Here is a 20,265-nt window from a genome sequence, read left to right as displayed (position 1 = left end):
AATACGGAATGCATACGGAACATATCCACCTGTCATCCGTTTTTTGCGGCTCTATGCCCACTTTGCCTATGTGTATACTGTTAAAATACATTACTGTACTTTACATAAATGATGAAAAATTTTATGTTTCCATTTGCGATCTGCAAACAAAAGATCGCATACGGAAACCATAGTGAGATTTTTTGCGGAACTACGGAACGGAAACACAACAGAAACGAAAAAGTGAACAATGGATTTGTGAAAAACAGACCGCAAAATACACATGTGATGGACCATGTGATTAGCGCAGTGACGTCACCAAAGGTCCTTTTCCTCCCAGGTCATCAAAGAAGAACAAAGAAGACGAGCCGGGCAGCACCAACAAGGGGATGGGGTGAGTTTTATAAAAAAAAAAATAATAATAATTAACCCCTTCATCCCTAATTTACTTAGCATTCTGTATTAAGAATGCTATTATTTTCCCTTATAACCATGTTATAAGGGAAAATAATAATGATCGGGTCCCTATCCCGATTGTCACCTAGAAACCATGCGTGAAAATCGCACTGCATTCGCACTTGCTTGCGGATGCTTGCGATTTTCACGCAGCCCCATTCACTTCTATGGGGCCTGCGTTGCGTGAAAAACGCACAATATAGAGCATGCTGCGATTTTCACGCAACGCACAAGTGATGCGTTAAAATCACCACTCATGTGCACTGCCCCATAGAAGTGAATGGGTCTGGATTCAGTGCGGGTGCAATGCGTTCACCTCACGCATTGCACCCACGTGGAAAACTCGCCCGTGTGAAAGGGGCCTTATCCTGAAAGTTGATCCAGAGGAAGGCAAAAAAACCCTGTGAGGTAAAAGCCAATTTTACTCACTTAAAAGGGAAAAAAGTTCCTTCCCGACTCCAATCAGACAATCAGAATAACTCCCTGGATCAACGACCCCTCTCTAGTAGCTATAGCCTGTAATATTATTACGCTCCAGAAATACATCCAGGCCCCTCTTGAATTCCTTTATTGTACTCACCATCACCACCTCCTCAGGCAGAGAGTTCCATAGTCTCACTGCTCTTACCGTAAAGAATCCTTTTCTATGTTTGTGAACAAACCTTATTTCCTCGAGACGCAGAGGATGTCCCCTCGTCACAGTCACAGTCCTGGGGATAAATAGCTGATGGGAGAGATCTCTGTACTGATATATTTATACATAGTTATTAAATCTCCCCTCAGTTGTCTTTTTTCTAAAGTGAATAACCCCAATTTTGATAATCTTTCAGGGTTCTATAGTCCATCCATACCAGTTATTACTTTAGTTGCCCTCCTCTGGACCCTCTCCAGCTCTGCTATGTCTGCCTTGTTCACAGGAGCCCAGAATTGTACACAGTACTGCATGTGTGGTCTGACTAATGATGTGTAGAATGGTAGCAGTATGCTCTCATCATGGGCATCTATGCCCCTTTTGATGCAATCCATTATCTTATTGGCCTTGGCAGAAGCTGCCTGACACTGGTTTCCACAAATTAGTTTGCTGTTCACCAAAATTCCTAGGTCCTTTTCCATGTCAGTGTTAGGGCTCGTTGACACGAACGTGTGAAGCCCGTGCCCATGCTGTGGACCGCAAGTTGTGCCCGCAATGTACTCGGCACCGTCCGTAGGGCAGGCGCATGGGGATCACAGACCATTTCACTTCCACAAAAAGATAGAGTAAGTTCTATATTTTGGCGGTGCGGAAGCATGGAACGGAACCCCAGAAAGCACTCCGTAGTGCTTCCAAAGTGTTCCGTTCCATTCCGCACCATTTCGTATCTCTGCATTTGCGGACCCATTTAAATGAATGGGTCCGCATCCGTGATGCAGAATGGCCATGGAACGGTGCCTGTGTATTGCGGATCCGCAAATGCACCAGCCCTGCCTCTACCCGCTTTCAAACTGTTACCCAGCTAGAGCTACCTCACTTTCCTGAGCCTCCTCGCTACCACCCTCCCCCACATATGAACCATAGAGTGCTTGCTCAGTGAGCAGCAAACTCTTTTCCAAATTGTCAACGCTTCTCGGTTAGATACTCAATGTGCGATTCTAAATGGGCAATTTGCTCAAATTTTGAACAAATGTATGTAACCTCAAATGGCTGTTCCAGGACTGCACACATTAGACAAGATGTGCACTTGAATGCGTTGTCAATAACGGAACACATACTAAATGGAGATTAGAGAAAAAAACAATACAGTGCAGTGATAAGAATTAGTGATGAGCGGCAGGGGCAATATTCGAATTTGCGATATTTCGCTAATATTTGGGCGAATATTCGCCATATTTTCGAGAATTTGCGAATTCAGGATCTCCAGGCATTATTTTCTTGATTTCGAAAATTCGCATAAAAATTCGCATTAACTGGTATTTTAAAAAAAATCCAATATTCGTGATTACGAATATATTTAGCGATATTCTAAATATTCACAAATTCTCGAAGTGACGATATTCGCGATTAAAATTCGCAATTTGAATATTCGTGATCAACACTACTAAGAATGTAACTTACTGTAGTCCCCTTCTAAAGTCCCTGAATCTGAAGTCATGTAATCTAAAGTCACACACTTAATACAAACACACACTTGAAATCAAACAGACGAACGCTCACAAACTCGCGTTGTTTGGCTTCTTTTATAAGTACAACTCTCAAACCTGCTTTTTTTTTCTCTGGAATTTATACCAATAGAAACTACAGCCCGTCCTTCAAAAAACAAGCCCTCACATAGCTACATTGGTCAAAAAATAAAAATGTTATGGCCACTAAAAAACAATTTCAGCAAATTCCATGTTAGAAAATCCTGATGCCGCTCCTTCCCTTTTGAACGCTGCCGTGCCCCCAAACAGCAGCTTATGACCACATATGGGATGTTGCCATATTCAGGAAAAATACATAAATTATGGTGTACTTTTTCTCCTGCTACCCCTTAGGAAAAAAAAAATATATGGGGCTAAAGCAACATTCTATTGGAAATAAAATGTAATTTTTCATTTTTACAGCCAAGTGTTTCTAAATTCTATGAAAAGCTTGTTTGGTCAAAGCATTCACGTTACCCCTCAATTAATACCTTAAAGGATTTAGTTTCTAAAATGGGGTCACTTTTTGAGGTTTCCTTTGTAGGGGTGCCTCAGGGTCTCTTCAAGTGTGAAATGGCACCCAAAAACAATTCCAGCAAAATCTGCCCTCCAAAAACAATATTGTGCTCCTTTCCTTCTGTGCCCTGCTGTGTACCCATGAAGAGGTTTCCTACCACATATGAGGTGTCTCTGTAAACTGCAGAATTTGGTTAAAAAATATTTAGGTTTGTTTTGCTGTTAACCTTTGCTATGTTACAGGAAAAATAGATTAAAATGGAAAATCTGCACAAAGAAAAAGACATTTTTAAATTTCACCTCCATTTCACCCCCAAAATTTGTAACATCCGTTTTAAATAAATTGAGGGGTGCAGTTTCTAAAAGGCGGCAATTTTTGGGTGGTTTCTTTTATATAAGCCCTTTCAAGTCACTTCAGAACTGAATTGGTAGTTAAAAACACGGTTTTGGTTCGAAAATTCAAAGACTTCTAACATCCTAAAAAGGCAGCACACCTATCAACAATGGGCTATTTCGTCATATAGAAATAAGTGCAGGTGCAACAAAAGAAGACAAATCACCTATATGAGATATCTGAAGCACACTGCAGGCACAATGTACAAATATATAAAATATATCTTTATTAAAACATTAAAATGTATCTTAAAAGACAAATAAACAAAGGCGTTGACACTCCAAAACCACAAGTGGTGCCAAAATATGTCAGTTATAATATTACATGAAACAGCTAAAGAGGGAAGATATGCACAAAAAGTGACATAATATCATATGGTGTTCCCTGAAAAGGTAAATAACATTCAGCTATGAGTCTCAAAATTAGGCCTCCTGCACACGACCATTTTTTCCCCCCGTTTACTGGCCGTTTTTTTGCGTTCCGTATACGGAACCATTCATTTCAATGGTTCTGCAAAAAAAACGGAATGTACTCCGTATGCATTCCGTTTCCGTTTTTCCGTTCCGTTTAAAGATAGAGCATGTCAATCCGTGGCTCCATTCAAGTCAATGGGTCCGCCAAAAAACGGAACACATACGGAAATGCATCCGTATGTCTTCCGTTTCCGTTACGTTTTTTGCGGAACCATCTATTGAAAATGTTATGCCCAGCCCAATTTTATCTATGTAATTACTGTATACTGTATATGCCATACGGAAAAACGGAACAGAAAAATGGAACAGAAATGGAAACACAACGGAAACAAAAAACGGAACAACGGATCCGTGAAAAACGGATCGCAAAACACTGAAAAATCCATACGGTCGTGTGCAGGAGGCCTTAGTGTTCCCTGAGGAAGCTGATGCGAAACAAGTGTCAGGGTGCATTTTCTTTTGGAGGTGCCAATTCAGGTCAGTATTTTACATGCTTTACTGGTGTTGAATTTTATTTATTTTTGGATTTAAGTCATTTAGAGCAGTACTATTGCACTACCAACGTGCTTACAATTGAGCCCCCCACTATAAGTGTGCCCCCTACACACACTGCCTGATTATGCCTGTATCAAGACCACCCACAGCAACACACTATACATTCACTGCTAAGTGAGCAAAATACTAAGTAAAAGCATAGTGTTAGGCTACATTCACACGACCGTAGTGTTTGGCGGATCCGCAAAACACAGATAGCGGCACTTGTGCGTTTTGCATTTCCGCAATTGCTGACAAGAATAGGACATGCTCTATCTTTTTTGCGGTGTAGCAGAATGGAGCTACGGATGCGGACAGCACATGGTGTGCTGTCCACATCTTTTGCGGCCCCATTGAAATGAATGTTCTGCAAAATTGATACGGTTGTGTGAATGTAGCCTTATTGTTGAACAAAAAGGGAGAGAGGCTGAACTGTGGCAGCCCAGAGAAATACAGAGACTTCTAATAGCCTCAGAAAGGCTCAGGCTCAGGCAGGCCCACCACAGACCTCATAGTGACTACATGGTTTGCCTCCATTGACAATATACCACTGAATATCTCGTTTCAATTAGCCAAAAAATATATAGGTGACACCTTTTCTGTAATGTAACTGTGTTGTATACTAGAATATATATTTTTCTAATTAAAATTTTAGCTTTTTTTGCATAAATCTTAAGAAAACTCATCTTTGAGAACACTTCACTCCAACTACACTGGTTGTTTTGCAGCTTTCTGTCAGTAGAACAATTTAGAAAGCAAATGTCATAATCACAACAAAACTTTTTCATATTAACACAGTAAACTGTACAACAGATGCTAACAAAAGTCTTATCAAACTGAACTTTTTCTGTTTGCAGTCCACCCCGGATGGAAAGCATGAAAGGCACAGGTAAGATAAAAATAAGGTAAACCTTACTGATAGACAAGTGCAAACAGAAGTCTAGATGGTGTAAAGTAAATAATGTACACATTGCTGTACAGAGAAATATAACTGGATATATATAGATAGATAGATATGTTACTTGATATATATTCAAAGGGTTTGTCTCACTTAAGCAAATATAATTTATAATGTAGAGGACATTAATACCAGGCACTTACTAATGTATTATGATTGCCCATATTGCTTCCTTTACTGGCTGGATACATTTTTCCATCACATTATACATGGCTTGTTTCCATGGTTACGTCCACCCTGCACTCCAGCAGTGGTGGCCATGCTTGCACATTATAGCAAAAAGCACTATCCCATGTGAGTTCCCACAATCCTGGCCACCAGAAAGGACATAGCTTTTTCCTATAGTGTGCAAGCACGACCATCACTGATGAATTGCAGGGTGGTCGTAACGAGTTGTGTATAATGTGATGGAAAAATGAATCCAGCCAGCAAAGGAGGCAATATGGATAATAACAATTCATACAGTGGTTGGTATTAACTTCCTCTGCATAATAAATGCTGTTCTGTCTTCATACAAGTTCACACAGTGTGCAGTCTGACATTCAGTATACACTATGCCTGTCTTCCAAATAAGAGGACTGTCTAACTTGTTTATTGGTCAACAAATAAAACAAATAATTTCAACTGGTGTGATATACCAGTTGCCCCCCCAAAAAACTGATTGAGACAGGGGTGTGATATACCTTCTTCCACAAATACTGCTCTTCTATAGGGACTTTTGTCACAGGGTTATTTTGAAAATGACAGGCAGAGGAAGAGGCAGGTCATTCCGCAGGGGGGGTAGGGGTCGAGCAGGTGAACCATGCCGGAGCCTAAGTGGGAAGATGCAGAAGGTGGGTGCGATTACCTCAAAGGACGCACCAGACTTGGTTGAGTGGCTCACTCAGCTTTCCGCTTCTGCACCCTCCTAATCCTCTATATCTGCACCCTCTTTACCCTCTTTACTCTCTGCTGTGTGCACCCCCAAAGACACCAACACCACCACCATATTCCCTCTGTTTGAGTGAGAGGAATTATTTTCTCATTCATTCCAAGACCTTACTGATGCGTAGCCATTCTTGGCATTGGATCAGGAAGAGGAGGTAGCAACGGCCGCCACCCAGCGGTCTGATGATCCCAGATCAGCCCAAGGAGGGTGGTCCCCGCTGTTGCTAGATCTCTAATGTCTGTGGTGGTGAAGGTGACTATGATGATGTGTCGATGGACGTCACGTGGGTGCCCACAAGAGAGGAAGAGGAGGGGAGTTCAGAGGGAGAGATGGAGCAGCAGATAGGGAGGAGAAGGAGGAGAAGCAGGCAGAACTTACAGTGCACAGGAGGCAAAAAGCAGACTGCTAATGTATCTGAAACGAGCCAGCCACCATGCATGGTCACATCTGGCGCTCCCAGGACACCGGCACATGGCTCCGCAATGTGGGCTTTTTTTAACGTGTCCGCTGCTGACAATAGTGTTGCCATTTGTAGCCTGTGCTGTCAAGGCATAAATCGCGGTAAGCCCAACACTCACCTAGGGACGACCTCCTTAAGGCACCTGGCCTCCCATCACCGAGCCCAGTGGGAGCAACACCGTCAGAACCCACAAAGCCACACTCCTGTTGCTCCATGTCCTGCCTCTTCTCCTTCTCCTCCCATTTGTCCTCCACTCCACCTTCCACCGTGCCTTTGTCGCGTTCATCTGGCAAAACGCAGGCTTCCGTGGCCCAAATGTTCGAGCGTTAAAAGATGATGACGCCAGATAACCCTCTTGCCCAACGGCTGATCGCTGACTTGTCGGAACTGCTAGCCCGCCAACTACTGCCATATAAACTGGTGGACTCAGAGGCCTTTAGAAAATTTGTGGCCATTGGCACACCACATTGGAAGGTCCCTGGAAGGAAATATATCTCCCAGAAGGACAACTCGGAGCTATATGGCCACGTTCAGCAGCAAGTGAATGTATCTCTGGCACACAGTGTCGGTGCCAAGATACATCTGACTACAGACATGTGGTCTAGCAAACACGGGCAGGGAAGGTGCATAACTTTTACTGCCCACTGGGTGAACCTTCTGACGGCCGTCAAGCATTCAACCCGTGGCACCCATGTGGATTTGATGTTACCGCCATGGATTGCATGCAGGCCTGGCCTCTTCTTCTCCTCCTCCTACTCCATCGTCTGTCTCCTCCTTGGCTGACTCCTCCTTTTCCACTCCTACCGCCTCTTTCGCTGCGCCCCCCAAGCTCCCAGAACCTTGACATGCCAGGTGAGACGTTGCCATGCTGTGTTGCGGCTGTTGTGCCTCGGAGCCTAGACACCGCACCAATCCTGCACTCCTTTCAGCTTTGCGGTCACAGGCCGATCAGTGGCTAACCCCGCTCAATTTTATAGTTGGTAAAGTGGTGTGCGACAATGGTGCCAATCTGCAGAGCACGCTGAAACAGGGCAAAATGACACATAATATGCATGGCACACATTCTGAACTTAGTCGTGCATTGATTCTTTCCCAAATACCCCGGGTCTAGGACGTCTTGCGGCCGGCCAGGAAAATCTCTGGCCATTTTAGAAGATCTTACACAGCCATGGCTCGCCTTGCTGATTTTCAGCGGCGACACCACCTGCCCGTCAGACGTCGGATTTGTGACTGCCCAACGCGCTGGAACTCCACCTTGTATATGCTTGATAGACTGCTCCAGCAGAAATGTGCAGTTAGTGTGCCTGTACGAACTCTGGGCAGCTTGTTTTTTTTTCACCGCGCCAGTGGCTGCTCATGCACGACGCATGCAGACTTCTGCAGACTTCTGAGGCCATTTGATTAGATCACCAAACTGGTCAGTGGCAGCCAGGGCACCATCAGTGACATCGTACCTTACGCCTTCTTTCTGGAGCGTGCATTGCGTCGAGTCATTGATCAAGCTGTCGAGGAGCAGGAAGATGAGGAAGTCGCAATGCTGGATGAATTCCCAGGGGGGGCTACTCCATCTGAGACAATTCAACAGGAGTCTGAAGAGGAGTCAGAGGAGGATAGTGTCGGGGCAGAGGAGGAGCAAGAAGAGCATGCTTTAAACTTTTCTGGGAGCCCAGGTGTTGTCCGTCGCTGGGGGAGGAGACCAAGGACGACATTATCCTGAACGATGAGCAGGAGCCAGGCCACTCCACCGCTTCCAGTTTAATGCAAATGGGAGCCTTCATGCTCCAGTTTTTGAAGAGGGACCCCTGTATAAAAAGCATAAAGGGCAAGGACCAGTACTGTGTGGCAACGTACTTAGACCCTCAGTACAAAAACAAAATGGCGGACATGTTACCATCATCACAGAGGGCTGTCAGAATGCAGCACTTCCAGGCCTTGCTTCGAGAAATGCTGCATTCTGCTTTTGCAGGCGCTGGCAGAGGATTTTCCACTCACAGAGAAACAGTTGCGGGTACCAATCCAACAGCGCATGCAAGCAGAGGGCGGTTTGAAGATGTGCTGGTCACTTCGGATATGAGATCATTCTTGCAGCAAACCCATCAACAGCCGCTCTCTGGATCCAGCCTCAGGGAACGCCTAGACTGACAGGTGTCCGACTACATCGGGTAAACGGCCGATGTGGATGCTCTTAGAAACGAGGAATCCCTGGACTACTGGGTGTGCAGGCTTGACCTGTGGCCAGAGCTGGCACAATTTGCCATGGAATTCTAGGCTTGCCCCTCGCCCAGTGTCCTGTCCAAATGGACGTTCAGCGCAACAAGGATGGGGGGGGAATCTGATGACAGCCCACAAATATCTTCCACCACTCAGAACAAATATTGGTCCCTGTCTTAGGTAAATACAGCAGCATAAAAGGCCTTTTCTGTCCGGTGAATGTCTAATATTTTGGGCCTCAGAGGAATTCAACACCTGTGACGACCACGTGTTTCAACTATTATCATGAGGTTTTTTTTCAAGAGGGGGGATTTTTGTTAGCCATGTTTTTAATCCAATTTTATATTTTTTGTTTTTTTAAACATATGTATTTGACCTGTATTTGTACTGGCCTTCAGTAAAATTGATATCCATTGACCGTTAGTGTTGAGCGCGAATATTCGAATTTCGAATTTTTTTCTCGAATATCGCAATTTCGAGATTTCGCGAATATTTAGAATATAGTTCCAAATATTCGCGAAATCGAATATTCGTAATTTTTTTTTCGAAAAAAAAAATAAATAAATCGGACGATTATTTTAATCTTATGATTTTTTTTTTTTCCTATGACTATGGCTAGGCTAATATGTGTATTTTACGAAATTTCTTAATATTGCTATAACTTCGTCTTTTAGAATATTCGTAATATTCTAAAAGACGGAGTTAGAGCAATATTCCGAATATTCTAAAAGACGAAGTTAGAGCAATATTAAGAAATTTCGTAAAATACACATATTAGCCTAGCCATAGTCATAGGAAAAAAAAAAAAATCATAAGATTAAAATAATCGTCCGATTTTTTTTTTTTTGTGTATTTTACGAAATTTCTTAATATTGCTCTAACTTCGTCTTTTGGAATATCCGTAAAATACACATATTAGCCTAGCCATAGTCATAGGAACATTGCCTTATACAGGAAAAAAAATAATAAAAATCGCACGATTATTTTAATCGCATATTATTCGCGAAAAATTAAATAATTACGAATATTCGATTTCGCCGAAAATAATAAGAATATTCATTCGAATATTCGCGAAATATCGCGAAATCGAATATGGCACCTCCCGCTCATCACTATTGACCGTCTAATAGACCTCCAGCCACATAATCACTTGATATTTTCTGTACGGTGAATGCATAATTTTTGGGGCCTGTAATACACTGGCCTGCAGTAAAATTGATATCAAATGACCTTGTAATCTACCTCCAGCCACATACTTACTTGTTCTTTTATGTTCGCTGAATGCATAATTTTTGGAGCCTGTAGTCCACTGGCCTGCTGTAAAATTGATATCCAATGGCCATGTAATCTACCTCCAGCCACATGCTTACTTGTTCTTTTCTGTACGCTGAATGTGACAAGCAGGTCTGAACATCTATGGACTCCACCTTGTACCCAGTTGCTTTCCTCCCCGCCGTCTCAACAGTACATACACATGTCCTTAAGGAGTAGAGAGAATCGTGCCCTACGATGTTAAAGGTGTCGAAGAAGGTAGATTTAGCTAAAGACCAATTGCTTTGATCATCCAAGATTGCATATACCTTGATCACCTTACCCCGATGACTGGCCAGGTAAACTCTGACAGGGCAGATTTTTGAGCAGGACTTCCCTCCCGGGAGTCCTTTACAGATCTCAGTACAGTAAGAAAAGACTACTGTGGTGTCTCTGTCAGTGTCTATCTGCTTTCCATCATGCTCCTCTGCTTGGGATGATACCTGAGAGGGTGGTCCAGGGTGTAAAGCCGTGTTGTGTTCTGTGCTACCACATTCTGTGCATGTCACACTGACCTTACAGTTGCTTGCAGAGTGCGATGTTGCAGTGCAGCACCTGAAGCAGATGTTGTTTTGTTTCACAAATTCTTTGCGGTCTTTTAAAGACTTCTTCCTGAAGGCTCTGCATTTTACTAGAAGATTTGGTTTCTTGTGCAGGGGGCATTCTTTGGTAAGATCTTTGAGTTTGTTCTCTTCTTGAGAAGACTTAAACAACCTGTAAGGAGAACCTGTTGAGGCAATTTTAGTTTTGTGGACCGCCACTGTTTTATGAGGTTTGACACCAGGGGTAGTGGAACATGACAATGTAAAATCAAAACTGGGATCATTTCTGATCCTTGCCTGTTGAGTAACAAAGTCTACAAACACCACAAAGGGGGAAATGGTACATTATGAACCTGTTTATAATGAAAACCATGCGCGATCCACTTCTGTAGGTTATAATAGAGTTTTTGGACAATCGGGTTGACACCTCTGCCAGGGCTAGCATTCCTGGACACTGCCAGATCTCCTTCTGCCTGAGCAACCTGTACCTCTGTTAACAAGTCGCTGAGTTCTCTGAGCTTCTGGTGACCCCTACCCACTATTCTGGGAAAATTATCAATTCTCTTAAATAAAGCATTTTCTATAGCTTCTATTGACCCATAACACTCATCAAGTCTTTCCCACACCATCTTTAGGCCTTTGCCTGGATAGTTTATGTTAATGTCTCTGATTCTTTTGGCTTGTTTAGCAGACTCACTTCCAAGCCACTTTACCAAGAGATCTAATTCCTCACTATAGGAAAGATCTAAGTCTCTTATGGCATTCTGGAAAGAACTTAGCGAAGTCCATGGCGGCCTGCTTGGTGCCAATACTACCCGGTGTGTTGTTGTTATGTTGCATGTGTGGTGTATCACCATACCTTTTAGGGGTTTCGGGCTTAGGGCAGTCTGTATAATACCATTCTGATGCGAAGGGTGTCACTTTAAGTCAAAGCGAAGGTTGTAGCTTTCGTTTCCTGGGGCGGTAGTTGTAGTCAGCATTGCTTTGTCGTATACCGTCCTGCTGGAGGTACTGTGGTTCAAGGTAGGATCTTTGGCACTCTGTATAAGCTGGCTGATATACTGGATCTCAGTTGTCATCTGTCTTGGAATGCTGATATTCTGAGATGCGCTGTGCTGGATCTTGTTGATCTAGGTCTGTCCCAAGTACATGATTGTGCTTCTCAGATTCGGGGTACTCCATGGCTTCCAGATACTCTGCTTTGGTTATTGCGGCTGCTGCTTCTTTCTCTGCGGCAAGTTTTTCCAGTGATGCTTGAAGGAATACTCTCTCCTTTTTCATTGACACTTGCAGTGACACTTGATCTGCTTGCTTTAACTTTAGTTGCATCTCTTGTCCAGCAAAGGAAGACCTTTCTTTTGCAGCCTCAGCTTCTGCACGGACAAGAGCAGCTATTTCTTTCATTGAGGACTTGCTAGAGCGGCTTGCTTGTGACCTGGCCCTGAATGATGATGCCTGGCTAGCGGACATTGTGTGCCTGTTTGCTGGCTGCCTAAATGTCTCTGTGCGGACTCAGTCTAGGTAGGAACAGACTTCAGCGTAGTCTGGATCGTGTTGCATTTGCTGGGGGCTGCACTCTCACTTCTTGTGATTGTATGGCAGCTGCTGCAATCTTTTACGCAGGACCGTGTGTGTGATGGCGGCTCCGTGTAGTCAGATCCACTATCGCTGGTGACTAGCATCTGTTTTACTGTTCTGTCTTCATATACGATCACACAGTGTGCAGTCTGACATTCAGTATAAACCATTCCTGTCTTTCAAATAAGAGGACTGTTTTCTGTAGTCTAACTTGTTTATTGGTGAACAGGATTGTGAATTGGTAAAACTACAAGAATACAAATGGCTTGATGAACAAGTTGTAGAAATACAGGTGGCACTCGCCACTGAAAAATAATCTTCTTTATTTCGAATTTACCTGTATCAATGTATTCGAAAAAAAGAAGATTCTTTTCCAGTGGTGAGTGCCGCCTGTATTTCTACAACTTATTCATTGCGTATTTCGCTTATTATTCAAGGCATTGCACCACGTACAATGGGTGCTACGGGGTCTATAGGACAGAGTAACCATATAGGAGTGGTCCAGTAGTGCCACCTGCTTTTTTGTTGTCTTTATTAGCTATACAAATGGCTTGTGTAAGTAAATCATATAGAATAGCATATACAGTAATACATTGATAGAGAAAGCAGATGTCCAAAATGGCTGCCTAGACATAAAACTGCATATTTAGCAAACAAAAATTATTCGCTGAGTCACACTTACACCTAGCTAAACAGCTCTGCATAACATAATGTCCCTGAAACAAGGTAGGTCTCACTCACCAGATATATTTGCACAAAGATGGTGGAGTTTAAGAAGAACTGCATGGAACAGCTCTGCTGATGTCCTGTAGTCTGTATGGAGACTGAAGACTGAGCTTCTCCTTCCCAGAATGCTTTGCACTACCCACAATGCCTAGTACCTCCCACAAGCAATAATATTTATTAACAATAAAACAAGGTGCAATACGTTTTTACCACCGCTAGATGGTGCTGTTACCTAACTAATAACTATAGGAATACAGAAATTGCAGCAGAATGAATTAAAAATTAAATAGACATGAACTGAAATGAATCTCTCTCTGCTGGAGGCAGAGCAATTGACATTTGCTGAAGTGAGACAACCCCTTTAAGGCTACTTTCACACTTGCGGAAGAGTAATCGGACAAGCAGTTCCGTTGCCGGAACTGCCTGTCGGATCCGGCAAAACGTATGCCAACTGATGGCATTTGTAAGACTGATCAGGATCCTGATCAGTCTGAAAAATGCCTGATCAGTCAGAAAAATGCATTACAATACCGGATCCGTCTTTCTGGTGTCATCCGGAAAAACTGATCCGGCACTTATTTTCTTCACAGTTTTTTTGGTCTGTGCATGGATCCGGCATTCCGGCAATAATACATTCCTATGGAAAAAAAATGCTGAATCCGGCATTCAGGCAAGTGTTCAGTTTTTTTGGCTGGAGATAAAACCATAGCATGCTGCGGTTTTATCTTTGTCCTGATCAGTCAAAAAGACTGACCTGAAGACATCCTGAACGGATTACTCTCCATTCAGAATGCATGGGGATAAAACTGAACAGTTCTTTTCCGGTATAGAGCCCCTAGGACGGAACTCTATGCCGGAAAGGAAAAACGCTAGTGTGAAAGTACCCTAAGTCATAACCACCCGTTACCAGATATTAGTGTTTATGCTGGAACACATGAAAACCCCAATCAAATAATAATAAAGTGACTTGTTGTGCAAGTTAGACTAATGTTTATTTAATGGAACCTGACATCTCAGATCTGCAATTTTAACTGCCCACAGTACCTTATTCATGTGCTTACAAGGCTCTCAAAGCAGTTCTTGTTGTGGTATTTTAAATAGTAAAAGCGCTCAAAATGCAATTTTTATCTTCTTTCCGCATTATGGAAATGAGTCCAACCAAGTCAAGGAGGTTGGGGTCTAAGGGGTCAGCACTACGGGATAAGGGCACTAAGTGGGCAGCACTATCAGATGGGTACACTAAGTGGGCATCACTATTGGATGGCGGCACTAAGAGGGCAGCACTACTGAATGGGGATACTAAGAGCATTACTACTGTGCGGGGGCATAACTACAGTATGGGCATTAAGGGGGCATAACTACAGTGTGGGAGCACTAAGGAGGCATAACTACTGTGTGGGAGCACTAAGGAGGCATAACTACTGTGTGGGAGCACTAAGGAGGCATAACTACTGTGTGGGAGCACTATGGTGGCATAACTACTGCGTGGGGTCACTATTGTGACATAACTATTTGGGGCACAAAGGGGGCATAACTGCTGTGTGGGGGCACTATGGTGGCATAACTACTGTGTGGGGGTACTAAGGGTTTATAACTACTGTGTGGGGGTACTAAGGATGTATAACTACTTGATGGGGCACTAAGGGGGCATAACTACTGTTAATGCTATTTTTTTTATATTGTGTGGGGTCACTAAAGGGGTATTCTGCTGTATGGGGTCACTAACGGGACATTCTACTATGAAGAGGGCACTAAGGAGGCATTCTACTGTGAGAGTACTAACAGGACATTCTTACTGTGAGGAGGCATAACTACTGTCAAAGGGCAGGCACATGCCACGGCTGCAACATACTCATCTGCGGAACATCACAAAAAAGTGCTGAATGGAGAGACAGGTAACCAGTAGTTCGCTGCCCTGCTATTTGGAGGTACGCATGTTGGGGGGGGGGGGAACACCAAAAATATTTCTCTGCCATGTAACCTAAGGCGGGTCCTCATGATAATGTTCCCTGCCTGAGAAATCATCAATCAAGATACAGGAGGTGGGTGTTGGACGGGGAAACGTTGACTTGGAGGAGTAAAACGCCGGCCTCCTTGACTTGAACAGACTTAGGGTTCATGCACACGACCGTATGTATTTTGCGGTCCGCCCGTGTGCATTCTGTATTTTGCAGAATGGAACAGATGGCCCCTAATAGAACAGTACTATACTTGTCCGTGGTGCGGACAAGGATATTTTTTGGTGGAATGGACATAGGGAAATGGAATGCACATGGAGTAACTTCCATTTTTTTTGTGGACCCATTGAAATTAATGGTTCTGCATATGGTCCACAAAAATCCGTAACGGACACGGAAAGAAAATACGCTTGTGTGCATGAGCCCTTATTTCCATACAGTGGGAAGAAGATAAAAAGTGAGTTTTCAATGCATTTGCTAGTTAAAGTACAGCAACAAGAACTGCTTCCAGACCCTTATAAGCTCATGAATAAGGTACTGTGGGCTTCTAAAATTGCATATCCGAGACGTCAGGTTCCCTTTAAGGAAGATACAAAAAGCAAGTGGAGATTGTTTACACTGCTATGTCCATGACTGCTGCTGTAAGAACATTGAGTCACAGTCTCTTCTTCACCTGTATGATCATCAATCTGTTTTTCCATTGTATGTAAGCCTCATTGCAATTTTGATGATTTTTATCCTTTTTTTGCCCAAACCAAGAGTCTTTGCTTTATACTTTACTTCTGTGACTAGCGCAGAACATGGATCCTGTGTGCCCCATTGTTGCCCTGAATCCAAGCAAAACAGAGTACTAGGGTGTCTGCCTTGAATGTGCACTGCAGTCTCAATAGAAATACTGTATATAGAAAGTGACAGAAACAGCGGAGCACTTTCCATAGAATCCCTGCACAAGTGCCAATGCTATCCTCATAGTTTAGTGTATACTAAAACCTGTTTTTAAATATATAATTTTCTGATGGTAAATGCCTTTTAACCACTTCCTGCTCAGTGATGTACTATTACAATAATGAACGCAGTCAGTTAACACTTAGTGCCATAATAGTATGTTATGGTGATGGAGCAAGCTCAGGAGCTGGGCTGATGTCATCATTTGCTGGTGCCAGCTGTATTATACAACTGGAACCCTGCTCACACTGCCAGGATTAAAAATAACTCGGATACCATGGTCAATAGTGATTTTGGCACTTGACAAGTTAGATAGAGGGAGAGTGCTCCCTCTATCCTCAATTTGACACCTCATAAACACAATTTCAAGGTGTCGAGTAGTTGTCATGCCAGCCAGGGGCCTTCTGAAGGTCCCCAGGCCTACCATGTCTTGGCCACTATACATCCTGCCTCTGATGGGATGTAGTAGAATGATTATGAGCATCACTATACACTGTAATACAAGAGTACCATAGTGTATAGTACAAGCAATCTAAATATTGCAGATTCAAGTCCCCTAAGGGAAATGTTAAAATTATATGAATAAAGTTTTTAAAAAGTATTTAAAGGAAAAAAAAACACAACACAAATTGCCCCCCTAAAAATAAAGCCCTCACACCGCTCCATCGGTATGGTTTATGGCAATACACAGCAATAATAAACATATAGAATTTGGTATCTCCATAATTCGTGTCACCTGCAAAATGAAGTTAACATGTCATTTTTACTGCTCAGTAGATACTGTAAAAACAAAACCCTAAAGACATAAAGGCCTAAAGGGCATCTTTGTTTTTTCACACTATTGCCCCCACTAGAGGTATCCCAAAATGATGGCATTCAAAAACCCAGCTTGTCTTGTACAAAACAAGCACTCATATGAAAAGAAAGTACAGAACAATTGAAAATCCTTTAACGTATCAAACTAGGCATACTTAAGGGGTTAAGGATACCATTTTAGTGTTTAATCAGTCAGTTACATTACCCTCATTATATAGTAAACTCTATCTAAAAATGTAAATGTTTGCAACTAGCGTAAAAAAAAAAATCCAGGACAAAGAAAAAATTCCCTGTAATTTGAATTCTTGCCAAATAGCAAGTTTCATGGCTACAGATGTCAGTTACTGATATACAGTACTGCATGTTCTGTTTATCTAATCTTCTGTTGGTTTAGTCACGAGTGTATAGACGAGGTGATTGAGGTGCAGGATCGCGTGAAAACTCCTAGCAGACAATCATGAGGTCATAGCGTAGGAAGTTAAATGACCCGTTCAGATCAAAATTACTAATTACACACAGTAGCCAAGAAAAGCCTAATCCCCATTAAAGGACATCTGTCAGCAGATTTATACCTATGAAACTGGCTGACCTGTTGCATGTGTGATTGGCAGCTGAAGGCATCTATGTTGGTCCCATGTTCATATGTGTCTGCATTACTGAGAAAAATGATGTTTTATATATGGAAATGAGCCTCTAGGAGTAACGGGGCCGTTGCCATTATACCTAGAGGCTCTGCTCTCTCTGCAACTGCCAGGCCCTCTCCACTTTATTTGGCAGGGCCAGGAGTTATGATGTCAGTCAAAGTGGAGAGGATGCAACAGTTGCAGAGAGAGCTGAGCCTCTAGGAGTAACAACAACGCCCCCATCATCTTGATGGTAAAGCATCAGTATATACGTTGCCGCTTTTTCCAATAAAATTAATTCACGGAAAAAGAAAAACAACTCTCCTGCTGTGATTTTTGCATTCCATTATTACGGGTGGGGACCCTATCCACAGCACCCAAGGAGGCAGGTAGCCACAAAGTCTGGCAAATATTAAAGCATCAGTAACAACATGTAGTACGTATGTGTGTTGGTTATGGTAGTAGGAGATCCTGCTAGAGGGCTACACTATTACATAATGCTACAGCCACATTACTTGTTTCAACAAGACATTCTTAACGAGTTGTTCATTTATGAAGTGCCTTTCTGCCAGATATGGCCAGATCAGTGGATTGTGGCTCCTTCGCTCCCTGCCTTCCCCCGGTCTCCACTTGTCAACATGCTGTTAGATGTGGGTCATGTCACTGGCTGGACCTGTAAAGGGAAACTTACTTACCTGCTTCCCGGCACTGGCTCCATGCTTTTTCTCCTCCCAACCTCCGATGCTCCACTGGACTATCTCGCCGAAAACATCTGGTTTGACATTGCCTGCAGCCAATCAGTGGCCGAATCCCTTTGCATCATGTGACCATTTGTCAAACTGGATATTTTCAGCGAGGGAGCCCAGCAGAGCATAGCAAGCCTGGAGTAGAAGGAGTAGGGAGCCAGCTCCAGGAAGCAAATTGGCTTCCATCTACAGGTTCAGCCAAGTGTGTGCGTGTGTGTGTGTGTGTGTGTGGGGGGGGAGGGGGGGGTTGCCAAAAACCTCCCCCATTCTTACACAACCCCTTTAATCTAGTTAAGTTTTGGCCAAAAAGGCCTTACATAAAGTTAATTATAAAGGTAATAATACCATAAAACTCATGGTGATTAATATCTGTTTATTTTTGTGGTCTCACTATACAGGTTCCATATGTAAAATGGGGGTGATTAACTTATCTGTGAAAGACTATATGAGGTAAGGTATTTGTTTTGTGGTACAACTCCCAAAGGGAATGTAGATGTGGTAAATCTGTTGCAAAAATACCTTCTATATAAATACATCTGTCCTTTACATAAAAGGTGTAGAAAGAATGCTGACCGCTTAGCATTGACAGACTGTTTAGAAAGTAATTGTAGACAGTATGTATGAAAAAGGTCCCAACATGGTAGTCGACATGTCTGAAAATCTGGATATTTTGGGAAGGAAGAACAGGTTTTTCTGCTTTTGTGAATATAAAACTAGTGTGTGTAAGCATACAGGTTTTCCTAGAATGGCAGCTGCACATGTTAGCGAAACTATGTGTAGAGGAGACAAGCCTGGGAACGCAAGAAAAGATGCACCTGTAATGCGGTGTAGCCAGCAAATCTGCAGAAAGCCATCCCTTCTGATGTCACAGCCCTATAAAATCCTCATTCTGCGCCGTCTCTGCCATTGTCCTGTGTAGTGATGGGAAATCTAGTTCATTTTGTGGATTACTTCATTCTTATCTAGTTCACCTGAAAGATTAATTCAAAAGATGAGTTCCTTTAGTTCTTATGGGGCCCAGTCATTTCTAGCTACACCACTGTTAAATGAACTCGAAGATGTACTGAACTAACATGCTCCAATAATGAAATCTGACAGTCTTGTTTTAAGAGATGCAAAAAATTGAGCGCTGCAGCGCCACCTATAGTATTTCAGATCCACTGACTCATGAGCTGAAAAGCAGTGGAGCAGTGGAGAAGGGAGATGAGCCAGCAAGACTGGACCTCTGGACTATCAAGTTGGGGATTTTATCACAAAGCCTACACACACTGCTCACTCACTCTCTCTTACTCACACACAGGCTTTGTATAAGCAGTGTTATTTCATTTGTATTTGCTGGTCTATATTGTGTGCTCCGACTTTTCTAGCAGTAGGAACTATAAAGCAAGTGGCAGTGACAGTGGTCCTGCTGAATCCTCCCTGTCTAGTGTTTATCTCCTCCCACTTGCTTTAGTTCCTGGTGAATTAATTTTTGTCAGGAAGGTGAAGTAAATGATTTAGTTCACTTAGAAGATCAGTTCATCAGTGTTGCTGAAAACGATTAATAGAAGAATATTGGAGAAGGGAGAGTAAAGGGAAAGTGTAGGGACAATGCGGGGAGGCCTATGCTGCGTCAGTTTTATTTATCTATTTCTACAGTTACTTATTTCTACATCAGCCGTAAACTAAGATATGTAATTCAGTACCAATAAGATGGAAGCCTTTATTATTCCACTGCCAGTATTACAACCAATGCCATCCAGTCTGCACCCCTTAGGGGGGCCAGGTCTTAATGATGACCATTCTCATATTTTGCTGACTTTACTTCTTCCAGGCAGGCCAGAACAGCAATAATTTGCATATCGTTCCCCCACCTAACCAGCCAAACCCCATATCAGCAACAGCCCCTGCTTAAAGGTGCCTTGCGGCCATTAACAATGAAGACCGACTATACCTTGCAGTCTTCATTATTAAA

General features: G+C 42.9%; 1 protein-coding gene across 1 annotated transcript in view; it reads left to right on the top strand.

Moving 5' to 3' along the window:
• ITPRID1 (ITPR interacting domain containing 1) overlaps positions 1-20,265 on the top strand; it is a 262,177-nt gene that overhangs the window by 69,978 nt on the left and 171,934 nt on the right. The window contains exons 3-4 of the mRNA XM_040433939.1: positions 5,367-5,398; positions 18,710-18,761. Of these exons, the coding sequence (XP_040289873.1) occupies positions 5,367-5,398; positions 18,710-18,761 (84 nt within the window). The remainder of the gene's footprint in view (positions 1-5,366; positions 5,399-18,709; positions 18,762-20,265) is intronic.

This window comes from Bufo bufo, chromosome 5, assembly GCF_905171765.1.
Source record: "Bufo bufo chromosome 5, aBufBuf1.1, whole genome shotgun sequence".
NCBI classification, from domain to species: Eukaryota; Metazoa; Chordata; class Amphibia; order Anura; family Bufonidae; genus Bufo; species Bufo bufo.
Note: the sequence above shows the minus strand (reverse complement) of the source record. Positions and strands in the feature narration are given on the sequence as shown.